This window comes from Monocercomonoides exilis (genome assembly GCF_001643675.1).
Source record: "Monocercomonoides exilis strain PA203 chromosome Unknown scaffold51-639645, whole genome shotgun sequence".
Classification (NCBI taxonomy): Eukaryota; Preaxostyla; order Oxymonadida; family Polymastigidae; genus Monocercomonoides; species Monocercomonoides exilis.
The window spans coordinates 48,233-70,621 of NW_027150596.1; the positions used below are offsets into that span (position 1 = coordinate 48,233).

General features: G+C 34.6%; 3 protein-coding genes across 3 annotated transcripts; 2 read left to right on the forward strand and 1 right to left on the reverse strand.

Moving 5' to 3' along the window:
• Positions 1-2,191: 2,191 nt before the first annotated feature.
• MONOS_14007 (uncharacterized protein) lies at positions 2,192-7,333 on the forward strand (the record flags this gene model as incomplete). The annotated part of the gene is made up of 1 exon (XM_067866769.1): positions 2,192-7,333. The coding sequence occupies one exon, from the start codon at positions 2,192-2,194 to the stop codon at positions 7,331-7,333; it is 5,142 nt and encodes a 1,713-aa protein (XP_067720724.1).
• A 2,250-nt stretch (positions 7,334-9,583) lies between these two features.
• On the reverse strand, positions 9,584-10,132 carry MONOS_14008 (uncharacterized protein; the record flags this gene model as incomplete). The annotated part of the gene is made up of 2 exons (XM_067866770.1): positions 9,584-9,868; positions 9,959-10,132. The coding sequence occupies 2 exons, from the start codon at positions 10,130-10,132 to the stop codon at positions 9,584-9,586; spliced, it is 459 nt and encodes a 152-aa protein (XP_067720725.1).
• Positions 10,133-21,667: 11,535 nt separating this feature from the next.
• MONOS_16384 (uncharacterized protein) lies at positions 21,668-22,276 on the forward strand (the record flags this gene model as incomplete). Its single annotated transcript, XM_067869292.1, has 1 exon — positions 21,668-22,276. One exon carries the CDS (start codon positions 21,668-21,670, stop codon positions 22,274-22,276), a length of 609 nt encoding a protein of 202 aa, XP_067720726.1.
• Between the last annotated feature and the right edge of the window lie 113 nt (positions 22,277-22,389).

Genomic DNA, 22,389 nt, shown 5'->3' on the forward strand with positions numbered 1-22,389 from the left:
TAATAAAGAACGAAGTAACTTTTGACTTTTCTTTTTCGAAACAACAATGAAATAATGTTCATAAAAAGCAATTATTTTTTTGAACTGATAATTTTTTTGTTTTTTTTTCTTTGAAAACTCATGTTATATCTGTTTGTTTTTTGTTTTGTTTTGATTTGTTTATAATTTTTCTGATCGTCTTTTTTTTATTGTTTGATTATGAAAATTATGTTTTTATCAAGAAAAATTTTCTTTATCTCACAACCTGAAAGAAGAAATTATTTGGAAGAAGTTGTTATGTATTTTCTTTTTTTTTCAAGGAATCTTTAACAGCAACACTTCTCCTTCTGTTCAGCTGTCTTTTTGAGTTTGGAAATTTATAACTTTTGTTTATAGAAACTTTATCAGAAAAATCGTAATTAAATTTTGAAACATTTTTCCAAATTGTTGTTTTGTTTTTTCTTTGAAGTTAGTTATTTCCTTTCCGTTTGAATTAAATAAGTTCTTGATATTTTCATCTTTTGACAGTAATATTTTGTCATAGTTATTATTTATAATTCAAACAAATATAACATTTTGTTATGTGCAACTTCCAAATCCGAAGAAGCGGAATTGTTTTCCACAAAATAACTATTTCATCAATGTGATATCCCGAAATCAAAAGTTTGTTAAGTAAAATCAACTTTAATACATCACGCATTAGAATGAAAAAAATAATTTTCAAATAGAAAAAAATTTCTTTCAAAACTTTCAAAATTTTTGATCAAATTGTCCCACAATAAAAATCATTGTCCACAGTTATTGAAAGTGTCCGCAATTATTAACACTGACTATATTTATAATTTGCCAATGCTTGCAACCACTTGGAGCTCACTTCAATTTGCACAATTCAAACAAGCGAAATCAAGCTCTTTCAGGCAGACTTAAAGAAGCTCTCAATTATTTACACTTCTATCACAAGAGATGTTGTTGTTGATCGTTTGTTCTGGAGAATAAAGGTACTCTGCACTTTTGTGCGAAAAGATCAAACAAAACAATAACACATCTATTTCCCACCATGAGTCAAACTCTTCCCATCCTTTGAGTATTTCTATTATTTCACAGTTTGCATTTTCATTCGTTTTGCTTCAAAACAACCTCTGTGCACTGTGTTTTTGCACAATTTCCTTGTTTCTATATCATAAGTTCAATATTTTCATCTTTTCTCCCATCCACAATTTTTTCTTCAATTTGCAAATGTTGATCCCTTAATATAGGCCCCTAACTTCTATTACAAGAGGTGTTGTGGCTTTGTGTGTTCTTTTCTAAAGATTAATAAACCATAATAAATTTGTTAATAATTGAAAAAGTTTTCTGTTTGGTTATTACATCTAGCATGTGTATTTTTGCGTTAACTATTAATATTCTGATTTACAATGTGCAATGCAGTACTACAAGCGGATATACAACTGCAGACAGCTTTTCTGATTTATCTAGTTTTCGTAACGAAACGGAATCTTCTTTTCAAGAAGCTGCATTGCTTAAGAGTAAGACATCCGAAATGCCAACAAACAATAATTTAATACATCCAAAATTCACAACAGAAAATGAAGTTATAGAAGGATCTGACAAGGATGAAGATTCATTAGCAAAAAATGACAGTTACTCTGTTGTAAGGAGTAGAACTTCTCAGATGCATATACTGAAAAGAACAGAAGCGAAAGTGCGATTTAATTATTTTACAAATATATTTAAGAACGAAAATGAAGAAAGCAAAATCAAAGGAGAGATGGAATTAAAGAATTCTTCTGTTCTGTGGAAGAAGTTAGAATTTTCAGGTTTTTCAAAAAGCCTGCATTACATCAATGCAGATAGATGGAGCGTTGCGATTGTTAACCAATGCGCGCTTGTTGAAAGAAACTATTTTTCACCATTTGATATTCGAGGGGGATTCGGAATATTCGAAAACATTTCGCTTCAAACATCAACTTCACACAATCAAATATTGCATCCTCTTTTTACGTTTAAACAATTTTCCAACAATTCGCCAGATCTTGGGAGTGTTTGCGTGAGTTCTTCGCATTTCTCTTCGTTTTTTGTTTCATCTGCACCATTTTTATCATCCTCTTTCTTTGAGAGGATTTCTTTAACTCAAATCAGCTTATTCAACATTTCTTTTTTCTCTCTATCAAAAAACTTCACCAATGCAAGTGAATCTACAAGTTCGACTTTGATGAGTGGGTGCTCATTTTCATCGATGTGGGATGTGTATGATGGGGGCATTGTCCCTTCACTGAACAGCCCCTCATCTTCGTTGACCGCCTCGAATTCCTCGTTTGTCAGGTGCTATCGATCAGGGAATATTGCTATCAGCGGGAGTGAAGGGAATCCATCTAAGCCAGGGAGACAGAATCAGACAGACAATGGGGCGAATTCATTCACTTGGTGTGTATGGAATGGGTCAAAAACCACTGGAACAAGTAGTTCTTATTCAGATGGGATATCGAGCGGAGGGGCGATTTACATGTATAATCTGGGATCGGGAACGCTTTCAGTGAAATGCTGTTCGTTCAGCGGATGTGAAGCGTATTATTCGGGAGGAGGCATTCATTGCTACAACATCAAATCGGTTGAGATTGAGAACAACTCATTCAGTGCCTGTTCCTCTGAAACAAGTATTGGAGGGGGGCTGTGTGTTTTATCGATTTCTGCGTGTGTTCGGATCAGCGGATGTGAATTCCAGAAATGTTCTGCAAAACATAATGGAGGAGGACTTTTTCTAAATTCTTTTGATGTTTCTGGATCTGGCTGTATTGGAACAGAAAGTGGGAAAGGTGAGAGCGCTTGTGTGTTTGAGTGTTTCTTCACTTCATGCTCTCTTACAAATACTGCTGGCGGAGGGATGTATTGCCAAAGTGTTCCAGCTGCATTCAAGATGAGGAGCATTCAGTTCATTTCTTGCTCTGCAACTGCATATGGTGGAGGAATGAGATTGTATCCATTCAGACAAACCGCACCTGATGATGGAATCTATTGTTATTTTTTATTTTTTCATGAATGCAAATGTTCAGCCAATCCCCCTTATGGGCATGATGTGATGTATTATGATAAAAATAATCTCTATATATCCCAAAATAATCCATTTTATGAATGCTACACAACAAACACAGATGAACAGAGAGTATGTTATGGATATAATTATGCAATTGCAAGCGCTTGGACATATGATCAAACATCAAAAAAGGATTGGCTGAAGGACAAGACGATTTATGTGTCAGTGAATGGGAGTGATGGATATGAGCTATGCGGGGCAAATGAATCAAATCCATGCAAAACAGTGAAGAAGGCCTTCGAGATGTGCGAGGTGCAGATAAGCTTGGCAATCACGCTTTTGGATGGGAATCATCAAAGCGAGGCAACAACAATTGATATTGGAGAAAAGAAGATTTCAGTCATTGGGAGAGGCAAAGATAAGAGTTCGATTGGAACAGGAGCGCTTTCATCAACAGGAGCGTTGTTCAGTGTGACGACAGGTCATCTTGGAATGAGTCATTTGAAAGTTGATTGCAACTCAAATGCAAGTCCTTCTTCGCCGAGTGTGGTTGTGGTGTCTGATGGGAGTGGGTCACTCTCATTGGAAGATGTTGTGATCACCACGAGCAAAACAGGAAACTATGTGATGTCATCGTCAGTGTTTGTGGTGCAGTTGTCGCAGCTGTCGATGGTTTGTGTGGAGATCATAAATATGAATGTCTCAAAATCATTGTTCTCTGAGCCGAATCCATCTTCTCCTTCTTCTTCTTCATTGTCGTCATCGTTGTCATCTGCACTGTATCTGACATCCAAAACATCAGGAGAAAGCATGCTGGCAAACTTGTCTGCGAAGAATGTGAAGTTGACTGAAGGAGATGGAGTGGTTGTGGCAAAGAGTGTGAAGGAAGGGGAGACATTTGTTGTTCAGAATGTGACAATCGAAGATTGTGAGTGCGAGGCTGGAAGTGGTGGAGGGATCAAGGTCGAGTTGGAATCATCTTCAAGCAAGCTGCAAGTGGGGACTTCATCAGCCGCGGCAAACGAAGTAACAAATTTGAACAGATGCAAGTGTAACAAATATGGAGGAGGGATGATGCTGTATCTGGCTGACAACTCGATTGACTTCTCGATTGTGTCAGTTGACTTCACAGGTTGTTCCGCTTCATTGGGAGGGAATTATGTGTTTGTGAATGGGAGCAATTCTGCAAGCTGGGGAATAACAATAGAAAAGCTGAATGTCCAACATGACAGTTCAAAATTCGATGAGCTGATGGGATACGATCGGAGTGACACAACAATGGGGCTGTTCCCATTGAATGTGTTTTTGGAGGCATTTTCAGGAGCAGCACATGTGGGGATAAAGAAAAATGGGTATGGAGGATATAACTCGTGGTTTTGTGGGTTTGGGTATTTTCCATGTTCCACAATCGAGTTTGCTTCACAGAACAGATTCAGTTCGTCAAAGAAGAATATTGTGTTGGATTCAGGGTTTGAGCTGGGAGAAGTTGTGTCGATGGCAGGGTCATATGAATGGGAGGTGTATTGTGAGACTAACAAGACGAATGTGAATGTGAGGGCGCCTGGTGGAATGACATCTTCGTATTTGATAAATATTCAGAGGGCAAGCTCAATAAAGAACATTGCGTTCCAAATTCCATTTCTGTTGTCAAGTGCAACATCACTCATTGTTTTGACCAGTTCATCACTCACACTCACAGACTGCTCGGTTGCTCATATGTCGGAGAGCACATCGAGTGTGTCCTTTGGATACAGCATTGTGAATGTGCAAGGTGGGAATCTGAAAATGGAACGATTTGTGATGGAGGAAGGACTGACATTCAATGATAACTCGGCCATTGAGTTTTGTGAAGGAATGACAAGTATGATTTGTTCTGGATGCAATATCAGTGGAGTTGTGAAGAATGGTGGAGATGGAGGATGGATGAAAGGAACAGTTGGAGGAAGTGGAACGTTGACAGTTGATGGATGCAATGTGAATGGGTGCAGTTGTGTTGGTGGAAATGGAGGCGGGGTGCATGTTGATGTGCAAGATAGTGGAATAGCGATTGTTAACGGAACAGCAAGATTTGGAGGATGCGTTTCGGAAGGTGGAGCAATTTTTGGAGGAAAAGGAGGAGGGATGATGGCATATTTAGAAGGCGAAACAAGTAAATTGATGATTGGATCGCAAGTGAGATTTTCAGAGGAAAATCAAAACGAAGCTATGTTTGGAAAAGATGCTTTTGTTAAATGCGGTGATGGAATATTGCTTAAAACGAAGATTAGCAAGATTTCATTTGAATTCTTTGACACTTCAACCATTCCTTTGGATCCGAGGAGATTGTGCGGAACTGAAAATGGAACTGAAGATTACATATTCCCGTTGTTTGTGTATTTGTGTGAAACTGAATACGCAGTCGTTGTTGACGGAAGCAGAGGGAAAGGGATAGATTATCCTCATTGCGGGCTATTGAAGTTTGCATGCCAAACAATTGAATATGCTCTTATGAAGCGAGGCGATACTCCTGTTATCAGTATCTGTAATCAATCTAGCCTGACAGACACTGCGTTATTTGAAAGGAATCGTGTTCGAATTGAAGGGCTTAATGGAAATCAAGCAGTAATAAATATTGCTGCTGTGAATGGATCTGCAAATGGAAGCTTAATAAAATTAGACGTTGATACTGAATTTTGTGGCATACAATTTATTCTTCCTTCAAGAATTAAGGGATACAATTCTGTTTTTGAATCGTATCACAAATTTTTGTTGGAGAACGTTACAGTCTCATCATTTTCTCAAGCTGTCAGCTTCACTTTTACTACAGCAAAAGCCGGTGAAACCATGCTTGAGAATGTCGCATTTCATAAAACTATTTTTAGTGGAGCATGCGGATTTGCAACCGCAAATTCTTATGCTATTTTGAGTTCTGATTTTAAATCTGGCATTGAGCAATTATCTTCAGCAAGCAATAATTGCATTTTTTATATTCAAGGTGGCACATTTAAAGTCAACAGGTTCAATTGCTTTGATTCAAAATTTCAATTCATCTCTGTTTTTGCTTTTGGCAGGGAATTCAATGCATGTCAAGCTGACAATGTTTTCTTTGAGAACGTAACGTTTTATTCGTCTTTGATAATCAACAGAACATCTTCAATGCCTTCAATCAAACCAAATATTTCAATTTCAAGTTTCTTTTTAAGAAATATTACAAAAATTGGGAATGATTCGCTTTTGAGGCTGGAGTTCGTTAATGTATCAATTTCAGATTCAATGCTTTGCGTCAATAATTATTTTGCTGCTCATGGTGTTCTTGTCAACGTCTCAAACTGCACTGTGAAAATGTCTAATTGCACAATTTCTGGAGTCGACAATTTGCGGAGCATTGCTTGCAACGGAGAAAATCAAAATGAACGACAAATTTGTTTCCAGTTTGAAGGATCGCTTTTATATCTCAGGAATTGTAGCTCTTCAATTGAATCAACAACTTTTGCAAATTCTTCTGCTGGTGCCTTGTCTGTGAGAGATGGAGAAATTAATCTGAAGAATGTGACTTTTCTGAACAACACAGCAAACTTTTCCCAGTTCAATTCTGTTCGAAGAAACATTTTATGTGAAAATAGTTCACTGTCAATTGCTTCATTTTCCGACGAATCAGGGATCAGAAATCCTGATAATCTTCGGGAAGGAGAGTATCTGGAACTCTGGATGAAAAACAGAGGGTGCACAGTTAGTGGGCTGATGAATTGGAATCCGATGGAAGATATTGAAACAGCAGATACAGAATTACGAGAATTTCCACAAAAAGCCTATCAATTTTGCAGACCTCATATTTCTGAGATTACAAAAAGCGAAAAGGGAGACAAAATGATGATTCATTTTATTGGAAATAATCTTCTTCCGTGCCTCGTATCTTATGAAGTTTTTATTTTTAACAACTCAAGTTCTTCTTCGGAGAAAGAAATTATATCTTTGCCGTTTATAACTTGTACCTTTGTGAGCCAAGAGGAATTTGTTGTGGAAGCATCAAAATCTCAACTTAAATTCACTTTAAACTCATTAAAAGGCCAGATTTTTGTGCAAGCAGTACTGAAATTGAAGGAGGACGAAGTTTATGATTCCCGACGAAGAATAACCCAACTGGTGAAGACAGATCCTGTTATGTTGCAAGATATAATTTCGAACAGCAATGAAAAAGTTAATCAAACAAAATCCACATCAAATATGTTTCCATGGTGGATTGTATTTGTTGCTGCTGCTGGTCTCATTGTGATATCCGTAGTAATTGGACAAGTATTTGCAAGAAAGAGGCGTTCAAATGATAATGCTTTTGAAAAATTGTGAGATTTGAAAGGAAAACTCATCTTTAAACAGTTTTTTCATTCGCTTTCAAGAATTTATAAAATCCTGATGGGAACGACACCAGTCTGGAAGAATTATATTGAAAGGAACACTTTGTTTGTGCTTCGCAAATAACTGATCATAATTAGAATCAAAATGCATTCGAAATCAGCGATGTCGCACCTTGTTCTTCTAATTCAAGTAATTTTGTGAGCCTGCTTTCTATTTGAAGACTATTCTTACGATTTAGAAAGCGTCCGCTGCATTAAAAATTCGATCCAGAATCTGTTTGGAAAAAATTTGCATGTGCATTTTTCAATAATGATGAATGTTTGATGTTAAAGGAAACGCAATTCGAAGATTGACTTTTGTAGTTATTTTTAATTAACATAAATTGTGATTTCTTGAAAAAATTTATGAGTAACTTTTTTTTTTCACTTCATTTTTATTACTCACTGATGTTATTCAAAAGCCTTTGATAAACATTTTACCGCAGTCACTTCATGAAAAATACTTATTGAAAAAATGTTTCATTTGATGGAGAAGATTATTTGTTCAACGAAGATTTTTTGAACGATTTTTGAATTCAGAAACAACAGGTAACAACATAGTGATTTAAATTCAACTTTTTGAATGCTTATTGTAAAAAAATTGTTATTCTATTTCAAATAAAATGAACGTAATTTAAAGAAGTGTTAAAAGGAGTGAAATTTCGAAATTCAACCAAAAAATATTCTCAATGCAAAATTTATTTGATGCTTTAGATTTTTTTATTTTGATTAGAATGAACTTGACATCAGATTTCTTAAGTTTTTGAAGTTCATGATAACTTTAAATGAGATAATAAAAGATTAAATCGAATGTCTCAAAATTTTCTTTTCGAAAACGCATTTCAAATTTTGGTTCTTCATCTTGTTCCAAATAGAATCGACATTTGTCCTGAAAGTGAGTTTGAACATTATAATAAAAGTTTCTCTTCCTTCAATATCAAATGCAGTAATTAATGGAAAAATCCATATTTTTGAATTTGTCATCATGGTTGTTAGCTTCTTATTTTTCATTGGATGATTTTCAGTCTTGTTTCGCATTCCATGAAAAAGAACAGATGAAAATGAATGATCCATCAGTCACTGTTTCTGATAAAAAGAAAGTTAAGATAAAGCAGCATTAGAAATATACAATGAAGAGAAAATGGGGAATTCCTTCCCGAACTTTGAAAATCAGTTACGATTTTTGGTTTAAAGCCTCCAAACATCATAATCCCTATTTTCTCTGTAATTTCCTCGCATGCTTTTGATTTCTCTCCCCTCTTATCCCTTCACTAATTTCTCTTTTTCGTTCAGCTTCATAAATGGCTCACAATATTCTCCAATTTCCACATTATCCTTTCTTTCACTGGTGGATGCTCCAGACTAGATGAACACCACACATGAATGTTTTGATCTAACTTTGCAAAAGTCATAAAAGTAAGTAAATTGAAATTCACTCAAAAAAATTCAATTAATCATTAAATTTTCCATTTTTGAAGTATTTACAAAAAAATATTTAGAAAAGTTCATAAATTTAAAATTGAAAAAATAATTTGTAAAAACACACAAATCATTTTGAGAATATCGCTGATACCTGTTGCAGGCATTGCGCACAAAATCATCTGTGACATTGAATAAGATTTTCGAGGGGTTGAAGCTGCAGCACAATTGGAGTTCTGTTAAATCTGGCTTCATTTTTTTGGTCAAAGTGATTAGCACGCATGTGAAATATGTTTGTGTAACCTCAAAGCATGCGCTATAATGAAAATAGGTTGAGTGAGTGAGAGAGTGTTAGTGGGGCTGGGGAGTGTTGGCTGGTTGCATTGTTTCTTTTCATAATGTTACCAAATCTGCCAAGCTCGTGGATGAGTGTCTTTTTGTTTTCCTCAAGAGGAAACCGTTAACGTGTTGCACCTTCTGAGAGTGATATTAACCGTTTTTTATTTCCCAACAGCGTACAGCTGGAGATGTTTCGCAATGGAAGATTTTTTTTTGAGATCCGGGTGCCTGGGTGTGTCAAAACAGCTGGAGAGAGGATGGGAGCAATGAAAACAGAGGTTGGGAAGAGAACAGCGCGGAGATGATTTGCCGTAACAGAATTGAGTTTTTTCGCCTCAATTGCAGTTATTTATGGAGGTAGCAGAGCCAGCACAAGTGCATCCATAACCAACGGTGTTATCACCTCTTCCAACTTCCCCTGGTTCTCTTCAATTCTTTCCACAAACTACCTGTGTGCTATTGGATTGCCTCCTTTTGACTCATTCCCATTACTTTCCTCTCTCCTTCCCTCTTTGCCTCCCCTTTTTCCTTCCTCTGCCTCTTCCCGCTCCTCCAGCACATCCAGAGCAATCGCTGCTGGTGACAGAACCACATCCTCCATCCTCAGCCCCTCCGCATCCAACCCTTTCTCCACAATCCCCCCCACTTCACACACAGCAACCTCTCGCCTCATAACTTCGTCATCCAGCTTCACCACTGCACACCTCGACTGAGGTGATCGCCATATCTGCTGTGAAGGGTCAAACAGGTCGTAGATAGACGGGAACGCATTCACGCCTGGCGCTGCAAAGATCCGCTTGCTCCCCGACTTCGTTCACACCGACGCTGCAAGCGACGGAAGCTGCGCCACCAGCGGAACCGAAAGCATCTCTGAAAGCGCCACATCGTATGCACACACAACACCTCCATACAGCACAACCCGCCGAGTCACAACATATCCCGTCAGCGTCTGCAGCTCCCGCAGCGACAGCAACAGCTGTAGCGACAGCGGCATGTGTCCGCATACACCCCAGCCGCCTCTGGCACCACAATTCGCAGCCGTCTTTCAATGCAGTCCATCGCTGCTGCCGATGTGTATGAAGCCTCCACTGCCGAAGCATCCAAAGGGTCAATTGCAGGCGCTGATTATGAAGATGCAGATGAAGACGGAAATGAATTATCATCTCCTGTCACCTTCTCTTCGCTTCTCCACCTCCTGTATGGAGAAGCATACCGGAGTGCTACCACTGTTGAATAAGCAGATGAAGCAGAAAAAAGTTTCTGCTGCATATCTGAGCAGCAGCTGAACAAAGAGAATGATTTGTATTTTCTTTTGTTCAATTGAGGTCTCCGAAATAGTGAGAGAAAATGCATCAAAAATCTGAGTAACTTGTCCATTTGGTGTGAAAAAAGAAGAAAACGATGCTTCAAACCACAAAAAAAAATCGAAGAATTTGTGTATCTCATCTCTTCCCCATCATTCTCGCTGACTTCTCTGCCTTTTACCACTTATAGTTGAGCTAATTTTTTGAAATATTTCTCGTGTATTCATTGGTATTATTCGCTTGCTCTTATCTTTCTCTTCTTCCTTCTTCTTCTTCCCTCTTCTTCTTCTTCTTTCTTCTTTCTTTCCTCTCATTCCTTCCGCTTTACTCCAGAAGCGTACATAGCTGGCCCTTCGTCTCTCATGCAATGCTCTGAGGTCTTTCACTTTTCATTATCTGAGTAATCACATCACTTCTCCCTGCCTCGGCCAGCATCCTCCTTCACCTCTCTACTGATCTGTTAGGCATCCTCACATTCCAAAGCTCCCTCAGTGCATGATATTGTGCGCTGTATGCCTATCAATGCAATCTGCCAGAGATAATACGCATTCTTTCACCAAAGGATCGTGCATGCTTTTGAGGCTGTTCCAGCATCAATGTTGTATACAAGAAGCGCTTTCTTGTGGATCAAATAGGATGAAGAAGAGATCAAATTTGTTGTGAAGGCATCGAAGAAAGATGGCCAAAGCAAAAGAAGCTGAATGTGTTTATTGTTTCTAGTCAAAAAATGCTCAAAGAAGCGGAAGGCTGTGAATTGAAGAAGAGGAGCTAAGTGACTTTTCATTTGAAGAATCGAAAAATGAATTTGAAAACATTTTTATCAAATGAAACATTAATAATAACACATTTATTTTTTTTGATAATCAAAGGAAAAAAATTTGAATATATGAAAATTTTCAATATTAAAAGAATGAAAGAAGGACGAATCAAACTTCATCAGCTTCACAAAAAAACCGAAGCAGCATATAATCAATAAAAAACTTGTTATCTGGATTTTCGTTGATTATTGTGAGTATTTGCAGCCTGCATTCAAAAGCCGCCTTTTCAGTTGGAGGCTAATCGCCCTTCATTCCTTCGCTCTCTGGCTTCTGTTCTCTTTTTCGGATTCTTTTATCTCAATTCCTTCTCTTCTTTCATTTCCTCTTCCCTCCGAGCAAACAAAACATGAATCAATGGCTTAGAAATCTTCTTTGCATGCAAAAGTTAATCACTTTTAATATATTCCACTGCAAAGAAATATAATTTATTATTTAGGAATTATTTCTGAATCAGATTGACTATTTTGCATAATTCATAGCAGTTCATCCATTAATCGTTCTGTGTGTTTTGATTATTCAAAGAGTTCATTCCTCATCATCTGTTATCAATGTTAACATTATCAAAATACAGCAAAAGACGATTTTTGCAAAATGAGATGAAGAAAAACCTGCTTTACAACTCCATTTGAGCAGAAGTTCATGTTCACCAAAGAGTCATTCAAGTACAACGAAGGCTATCAATTCATCGAGTAGGATAAGTATCTTCTGCAGAATCTTTCAATTTGCAGTTATGTTTGGCTAAAAATCCTCTCGAAAATGATGAAAAAGAAGCATTTGAGCGTGTGAGCATGGAAATAGCAATGGAAAGCTGTTACTCGATTGAACTTCGAAGTTCTGGCAGAGCACAATTCAAAGTTAAGAGATTTGAGTAGGAAGACTATTCATCAGAAGAGAAGTATTCGGCTTCAATGGAAATAATGGAGGATAAAAATGATGTTGATAACAATGGAGAAGATGCAACTTGGGGAAAAGCAGGAGAGAACTGAGAGGGAAAATAAATGAGTTTCATTTTGATTGAAACGTGTAACGGCGATCTCAAAGGTTTCTAATTGGAACTGAGGATTTTTCATTCAAATGCCTCAGAGAAAGGCTGCAGTAGGAATGGCTCATTCTTCCTTCAACAGGATTGCGAAAAGCAAATGACATTGTTAAAAACCTTCAAGATGCTGACCCTGAGCAATGCGCGATTTGTGTTAGAGATCAAACAATGCGAAGAAATGACAGATATGGACTTCTTTTGTTGTTGAAATAGATTGGAGATGCAAATGCACAGATACGTTTTATTATGCAACTGAATGAAGGTGAAATGAACATTTATTATCTCATTGGCTCAACCGACACAAAGTGACTTTATAAATAAGCTTCGTATTTCCCTCTGCTTTCATGCCCGATCATGAATGTAATTGTTCTGGATAACTTAAAGAAGATAAAATACTGGCATTTTCAACTTCTGATGCTAAGATATCACTTTGTAAATTCTTTGATAAAATTGAGATCAGTTTCTTCTCGATAAGTGTAACAAACGAGAATGAAGGAAGAAGACTTGTTAAATAAAGAGGCGCGAAATGGAACATGAATGTGTTTATAATTCCTCGTCATTAAATAATGCAACAGCGCAGGGGGAAAGATGTGTATCGGTTCATTTGTAGTTTCCGAAATATCAGAAGGAAGAGGATGAAGAAAAGATTAAAAAAAACGCACAGAATATTAGAAATGATAAAAAAATACTTCCTGGCTGGTGGCAATTTCATTGTTATGGAAAGATATCGAGCAGACTGTTGAACAAAAGAAGATAATGATTGCTACTTCGCTTTTGAACCTTTCTGATTAGTAGTGAGAAATTGGATATGTACAATAATTTTATCGGTGGTTAATGTTGTCGACTGAATCAAGAGAAAGTTCGCAAGTTTTGCATTCTGTGTTCAGAAGAAAAAGCGTGAGAAAAGGCTAGTGAGGAGAATTCTGTTTAACTGGAAAGAAGTTCGTTTTTTTATGAAAAACTGGCTGGGATAATCTGAAAAAACCAGAAGAGGAAGTGACTGAAAAAAAAAGAAAAGTGTGAACGCGTTCATTGAAGTCAAAAGCAAGCCCGTAGCTAATTGTGATATGGTAACTTAATATCTGTACAGCTTCAGAAAAGCTATTTTCACTTTAATGATTTCAAAATCGTTAGAAATAAAACAAAGATGTTTTCCTTCTGGCAACTATTTTTTGCCTAATTTTTTGTTATCAACAGATATTTTGTGTAATTATCCCTTTTCTTCATACTGCTCATCTTCTTCAAAAGCTTCTTCTTCTTCAATATCTGATATTGTATTCAATGCTTATTCGTTATCTTCTTTCTCTTCTCCTTGTAACTCTTTCTCATTTTCTTCGACTTTCTCCTTTAACTTCTGCTTCTGCTTCTGCTTCTGCTTCTTTTCTCTGAAATCTCTCTTTTCTTTTTCTTCTCCTTGATTTTGAATTCAATCTCTGTTGTTGCAAAAAATGAAGATATCAAATGAGATGATGTTTTTAATGATGGTGATGATGATGACGAATGAAAAGTTGCGTGATATGATGTTGTTGAATTAGAAGAAGAAAAAGAGGAGGAGGAAGAAAAAGAAGGAGGAAGAGGAGGAGGAGTGATGGAGAATAGCAAATTGGATCCAATACTTAAAATAAAGAAGTTGAAAATAACTTGAATGATGTCGATTGATAAAAACATATCATTCGATGAGTTGATTTCAGATGAAATAGACAATCTTCATCACAAAATATGTGAAAGTCAGTGAGATACAAACTGATGAAGATGGAAGTCCACAAATCATTGACTGATTATATGTGGTTAACCTACTTTTCCTTCAGAAAAAGGATAATTGAGTTTGTCCGTTGGTGTTCGTTGTTCAAACGAACGAAACGTCTGATGAGGGTATGGGCAAAAAAGAATTCGAAATCGAAGAAGGCGTTGACGATTGAAGAAATTAACTTCAATTGCAAAATTTTCAAATGCAAAAAGAAGAAAATGAAGAATTTCATGATTATGTGATTGACGTATCGATTCTAACGATTAACATTTTTTGTTGAAGTGAGACTGTTGAGAAAGATAAGGAAGGTGAAGATGAGTATGAAGAAAAATAGAAGATAACAGCTTTTCCAAGTCATGTTGGGCGATAGAAAAAACTGAATGTGTTCTGAATGAGAATGCCCAGCCAGCCCATCAGCTCCGACAAAAGAGTCGCAACTGCAAAACATATAGAACAAAAATGCCAAATAAACTGCTTCTTCTTTTTTGAGATCATGTCAAGCATTGTCAGGCTATGCATCATACAAAATAGATGGCAGAAGTCACATCTGTCATCGTTGAGTGCAATCCAAACAATAGATAACCTCAAAACTCCTGGCTCTTTTGTTAAAAAAACGATAAAAAGGCTTCTTTCTATGGCATTTCTGTTCGTGGCCAATCTTCATTCATTCAAAGAATACCTTTAAAGAAAAATGAATGAAATAAAAAAATCAAACCATCTTTTTGGCACTGAAATATTTTCCCATCTCCAATGGATTGATAATTATCAACCCAATTAGCTTTCTTGTTCTCCAAAATTGCCTCTTTCTGCATAAAATAACAGACAACTGTACAATAAATGGCTTGCAAAGAACGTCATCGAAAGCAGAGAATCCATTGTGAAACCAATCATGAAGTCATGTCAAAGATTATATTCTCCAAATGATAAAGTAATGAACTCCTTTTCAAAGACTTATTCAACGTCATATCCTTGCCGACGGAATTCCATCACGTTTCGTGTAAAATGCAAATGCGATTGATATTGAGGCCTATTGAGTGTCTCGCTCTGCTAGCTTCCTCCATTGTTCAATCCCCCCAATTTCCTTTCCTTTTCCACAAAATAAATCCTGCGCAATAGTTATGCCAAGTGCACTGCGGTTCCCTCAAAATGAACAAGCGGTGCAATTCAATCATTCTGATATTCTCCTCGCTTTTTTTTCTGCATCTTGCTTAAATTATTTTTCATTCAAAATTATGCATCTGGTGTTGCATCATATATTTTGCAATATATAACCAAGTTCAAATTTCATGCAGATATTCTCCACCAACTTCCTTTTTGTAAGTTATATTGGAAAACAGCCACTCGCTCATCCATCTGTAGACAAAATCCGTGCCCTTCTGCAGTGTTATAACTCGCATAGTTGCATCCGTGGAAGTAAACCTAAGCAGCTCAAACATGCTCTGGCTGCAGCAAATAATTTATCAAAAATCTTCACTAATAAAATTATAGGTTGCAGACCCTTATTTATTTCAACGAAAAAGAAGAATATTTTGTTTCATAGATTTTCTTTTTTGAGGCAAAAACCATTGATGACAAAAGAGGTTTCGAATCCTGTTTTATTAGATATTTGACGGTGTTTTAATTCATTTGATTCAATTGCACAACAATCATGAAAATGAATTTTTTTGTTGTTTTAAATTCAACTTGCTGTTTCGCAGTCTCCTTCAAAAAGACAAATATTTCTGGGTATGACAGAATTTTTGAAGAAACGAATGGTTTAAAAAATAAATGCTTCTTTTTTCTCTTTTGATTTTTCACTTTTTTTAGAGAAACTGTCACAGTTGGAACAATTAACTGATGCTGAGCAGAAACATAAAATCGAAGAAATGGATGATGTGATGAAGGAAATGAATTATTATGAATTTGAATCAATTTTCAACAAAGAAATATTCAACAAAATATCCAAAATAATTGAAGAAAAAGGATTATTGATTGAAAATATATTATTGTTGCTGAAACGCATAGGATATTTGAAAGTATTGAAAGGAATACTTCTTTATGGCTTTGAAAAAATTTCTTTGGGTGAAAGAATTGAGAAGATGATTGCTGAAGAAAATCTAAAGAAAAAAGAGGAAAAGAATGAAAAGCTGCTGATTGATCTGTGTGAATGCTATCTCTTATTACATGAGAATGACAGAAATTTTTCAGAAAAAACTGTTTCTGTGTGTGTGCCTTGCCTTCTGGAAGCTGCATTGAAGATGAAAGAAATCTATTGTAATCAAAAAGATGTGGAAATGATTTTTCTATCATTAAGATGCATTGACAAATATTATGTGTGTGAATTTCAATTCGTTTTTGATATTATTGATTTCTTTTTCTTATTTTCTAATTAGGAAGTGGAACGCCAACTTTTCTGGAAAAAAATCAAGGAAATTATCCTATATCATCAGGAACATCACAATCTAACTCAATTTGAATATCAATCTGCTTGGGAGTTTTTGAAAAACCGATTATACTACGACTACGAAGATCTGGAAAGCTTAATTGTGAAGGAACTGCATTTTGCTAGAGAATCATCGAGAGAATTGAAAGAGCTGGCAAAGAGCGTAAATTGGATGAGAGAAAAAGAAGAAGAAAATGAAACGAGAAGGAAAGAAGAGAAAGATGTGCTTGTTTTTGAGAGATGGCTCTATGTAATTGATGATTACTTATTATCATGCAAATTGTGGAATGAAGAATCTACCGAGCTTTTCTGTAGTGTTGTCCAGATTTGTGGAGCGGCAAAGGAAATTCCTGGAAAAATTTACTACCAATGTCTTCGTTTCTTGAGATGTGTGATGAAAAACTATGCAATGCCAATAAATTGTTTGCTGAAATGTGAAGCAGTTGATGCATTTTTGGAGGAGATACAGCGGTCAACGTTGAATAACAGAATGATGTATGAATCTTTGGATTTCTTTTCGCATATATCAATAAGACTGAAAAAGGATGAAGATTATGAAATGGAAGAAGAGGAAAGAAAGGCAACAAAAATGGAGATATTTGAAAAGATGGAAGAAGAAGGATATGAAGATATCATTGCAAGCTTTCACAAAAGATTGAGTTTTCTTTTCAGAGAATATTGTAGCAGTTTTTCAAAAATAATTTCTAATTATTTTGTGTATATCTAAGGAAATGAGTGTTACTTGTTTTGTAACACAAAAATGTTATGATTGATTTCATCAATTAATTACTCAACAAAACTGTAAAAATGTTTTGGTTTTAAAACACAAATATATAATAATTTTTTGTATTATATGTAATTTGTCGGACTGTTTTGTAAATGTTGAAAAAAATAAATTATTATTAATCTTTTCACGCAAAATTTTATTGTTATCGTTATTGTTAATTTTCACAACATTTCGTAATTCAACAAGCATTCCAAGTTTTTTTTTTTTTTTTTTTTTTTTTTTTTTTTTTTTTCTTTGTGACAGACGAGGCTTCAAGTGATTTGTCAGGTCATGGATGTATACTCTCAATTTCGAACAAAAAATAATAAAAGAAATATATGGATTATTCTTTTTGATAGGTCACAAATGTTAAATTTTTGGGTCATATAAAAATATACCTTATTTGATCTTTTTTTTGTATAAAATCAATCAGATTTCTCCAACATGCACTTTTTCTCACATCAAATAGGTTTGAAAATTCAAATTCAATATGTTATAAAGTTTTCATTATTTAAAGAAAGAATTTATCAAAATGTGTTCAATTTTGTTAAACCCAAAAATTAAACATTTGCGACTTATCAAAAAGAATGACACATATGCTACATATCTATGCAATTTGTAAGTTTTCAACAATCGGAAAGCCCTTTCAACAAACCCTAACCCTTAACCCAGAAAAATATGGAAAAGTTATTAAAATTCCAATCGAATGTTCATGATCTTATGAATTTAATGACAAAATCTGAAACGGAAAAATATAAAGAAACAATATTACTATTGAATACGATCTTCCATGATAAAGGAGAAACGTAGAATTGGGTTTTCCAACGTTATAAGTATTTCGCTGATAAGGATTGACTAAAATGCAGAAGCAAAAGGAGAATCAGGGAGGAAACTGAAGGTTACAAATATCTTTGGTGTCAAACTTGCAGAAAAAAAACCTCAATATATAAGAATTCCATATTTTCCAAAATGAAACTTCCGATGAATATAAATTTGCAGACTCTATAGTGCTGTTGGATTGAAATTGGATTTAAACAAATATATTTACTTACATGTGTTTATTATCCAACGATCGAATATTGGATAAGCGTTGTTCGAGTTGTTTGAACACAAACGTGGAATGAAACGATTTCAAAATTAGGATGAACGGGGAAATGCATCGAAATATATGAGGCTGTTTAGAGGAGAAGGAAATATGGAAGAGGAAAAAAAAAGACATGCTGTGGATTTTCTGTGAAGTTGAGAGGATGGAAGGAGGAGAAGCTTGAACAAATTTTGTTATCATCGTACCAGACAGAAAAAAAGAAACATTGATCCCTATTATTCAAGAAAGGATATAAGCAGGCACAACAATTATAAGTGACGAATGGAAAAGCTGCAATTGACTGAAAGATAAAAGATATGTTTATATTCTTGTTTTCCACAAAAGGAACGACAAAGACCCAGAAACAGGTGCTTGCACCAATTCCGTTAAAGGGTTGTGGAGTCATTGAAGAGCTTTTTTCACTTAGTAAGGTATTAGAAAAACATTCAAAATAAATCGCTTGTGCATGTGGCTTGTTCAAAGGAATCTCAATCCAAGTTTTGCTGATATTTTGTAATAAATAACACATTTTGTTCAGTATGTCAAGCCCTTAATTGTGGAAGAAGAAATTGATTTTTCAGAAAATGAAGAAATTCCTGATACGGATGAAATTCAACATGAGTAGCACGATGCTGAAATTGATGAAGATTCGTCTGGAATTGATGACGGAGAGGATGCTTTCGATTATTCTGATGAAAAAGCAGAAATCTTCAGTTGTTAAGTTTGAATGAAAATCAATTGATTCGAAATTTTTAAAACATATAACGATATCTTCAGATAAATATCATTTCTTCAGAAACACAAATGAAATCAATTGCAACATGAATTATCAAAATTATTAAGTCAAGATATTGTATTTATTTGTCCCGAAAACTTAATACTTATTATATTAATGAGCTTTTAAAAGAAACCAATATTTCCATTAAAGACTGAAAAAGAGAGAAAAGTGATAATCACTTTGTGGATAACTTCTTTGTTCAATTCTTCAAAATTCTTCCATAAATATAATCTTTAATAAATGATTCTTCTTCTGTATTCAAGGATAAATCACCTGGTTTATCAGATTCTTCATATTCATCAAATAAACATTTGAAAGGTTAAGCCACATTTATGTTTTCAAAGCCAAAAACAATCATCACACACTTTTTTTCTTGTTATCCAAAAAAAGACCAAAATTTTCGGTGAAAACAAATTCATATGGGTGATTATTTTTGAAATCAAAACTTTTTTCTGGGTGTTGATATTTCAAAGATTGTTCATCTTTGACAAGAAATATTTCTTTAATTTGAGAAATGTTAAACACATCTTTAATGAGCGAATGTTTAAGATTAATTCATTGAGAAATTATAATCAAATGGAAAATAGATTTTTGGTGTTCTTTTATTCATATTCAATGCAAATTTTCGGAAAGAAAATTTCGACAGAAGAAATATGATATCAAAAATTATCACCCGATAATGTAGTATTAATGTGAAAAATGCAAAATTGATTGAGATGTCCGTCTTTTTCTTTGTCAAACAATTAAATTTTTTATTATACAATGATCTTTCTCAACTCAAAAAAAAACTTCATTTTTCTTCAGATAAAAATTGTTAATAACACTACATTCAACATCCATTTAATCACATAAATGGGTAATTATTTTAGAAATCTTATTTTTTCTGTAAAAACATTTGGATTGAAATTTTGTTTTGCATATTTGTCAGTGCACATAGAAAAGTAATAACACCGTCTTCAACAAAAATGTCATTAATGCATTTAAAACGTAGGCATAGGTGTAACTGTCTACCTTTTGGAATTCTGCGTTTTAATTATTAATTTTTGAATGTTAAAAAAGCAAAAATTATTTTAAAACTTTTGTATGGACCGATTTTTCGCAAAAATTTTTGTTTCTCGTGAAAAAACATTTTTAAAAAATGACCCATAAATATGAGTTTTTTTCAAAAAAATTAATAAAAATTGATAATTTTGAAACAAAAAGTAGATGAAATGTTATTAAATGTTATATTGTCCTATTTTAATAATAAATATTTGAGAAATAAAACATTTTAAAAATTAAATTAAAAAATTTAAATAATTTGATCAATCCCACAATGAAATATCTAGTTCACAAGAAATTAATTTCAGCTTTCTATCGATAAGAATTGAACCCTCGTTTGAGATTATATAACAAATCATTCACATAAATATAGTTTTAAAGTATGTGATGAATGATTATCAATATATCATTCAAATTTTTTTGAATTTTGTTTATGATTTTTAAGCTGATCAACTTTGTGCAGTAGGAGGACATTCGCATAAAGTCATGGTGACAATGATAAAGAAGCATTGGAAAAACGTTTGTTTGCGTTCTTTTCAATAATTAACAATATTTTTTCTAATTTTTTGACAGTTCTCAATTAACATTGAATATTTTTTCCTGATATAAGAAGAATGCTGAAGACAAAGCATAATTGAGTGAAAAAGATGCATTAAAGCACAGGGAGAGAATGAGATGATTATTTTTGAATAAAGAAAAGAAGCAATTCTGATTTCATATTTTTGAGGATGAATTTCCGAACGAACAATGCAATAAGGCAGAATTATTTTTTTCTTGAACGTTTCATTATAACATCAATGTTTAGTAAGGTCTAATTTCAATTTGATTTTCTCGAAGACCATTACGATATTTTGAATGAAACAAATGGAGGAGATAATTTCAATTACCCATATGATACGGATCAGATTGGATTTATCATGATTCATCGCAGTGATTCAATAATTGTGAGCAGTTTGAATGGATCAAACGACAGACAATGTGGAACAAACACACTTCCATGTTATTCAATTGAGCATGGGCTGGTGCATCTGACATCTGAATATGTGAGCCAAATATTCATTGTTGAAGAGAGTGTGATTTGTGAAGAGATAAATCTGGAGGAGATGAGTCTGAGTTCGAAGAGCAGAGAGATGTGTGAAGTTGAGGTGAAATCGGAGATTGAAAAAACAAAGGATTCTTTGATTTCAACAAGAGAAACAGTCTCGTTGATGAGGGTGATTTTTGTGTTTGATTCGAATTACATCTCTTCTCATGAATCGCTAATATCACCAGATAAAGGGATTCTTGAGATAATAAATTGCTCATTTGACTCAAAACAATCTAATGAAAAAAGAAATATAGAATTAGCAAACATTCCATTTCACATCATTAATACGGCAGAAGGAGAATTACAACTTGATGGATGCACAATATCAAATCTAATTCTTCAAAAATCTTCAATATATCTATCACCATCACTTCCATCAGTGATTTATTTGTTTGAGATCAGCAATTCAACAGTTTCTCATTCTCTTGTTGAAATTATTGAATATGGACAGATTGAAGGTTGAAAATATCACAGTTGAAGGAAATGAAGAATCATTGATATGTTGCCTGTCAATGAAAAAGACAATTCAGTTGACAAATTGCACAATAGGCGGAGTCAGTTCAAACAAAGCAAAAGGAAAATTCATGAAAGTGGAGAATTGCACAGATGTGAAAATGGACAGTTGCATTTTTGACGGGAGTTCAAATGAAAGAAATGAAAAGAATTTGAATGCTGAAGAGGAGATGTGCAAATGGGAAGGATCACTTGTGGATGTTGTGAAGAGTTCTGTGATGATGAAGGATTCAACAATCTGGAATTCACCAGAAGGTGGAATAACAATGAGTGGAGGAATTGTTTTTATTGAAGCAGGGAATTTTTCAAACAATAATCCCTCAATTGAAGGATATCCATCATTGAGAAGAAACATCATCTGTTCAGATTCAGGAACATTGAATGTGAAGAGTTTGAAAGGAGAAGACGGATTGAAGGACAATTCATCACTTTGGATGTTGAATGAAGGGTGCAGTTTTGAAGGGATTGCTTCTGAGAGGGATTCATCATTTTTCATTCCTGCATTGGAGAGTGTGGAAGCAAAAGAAGAGGCAGATTGAATGAAATTGATATTCAAATGGATGCCTATTATTCCTTGTGACTTGTCATTCAGAGTTGTGTATAAAACAGGGGATGTGGAGTTGGTCGAGACATATGAATTTGAGGAAGATAG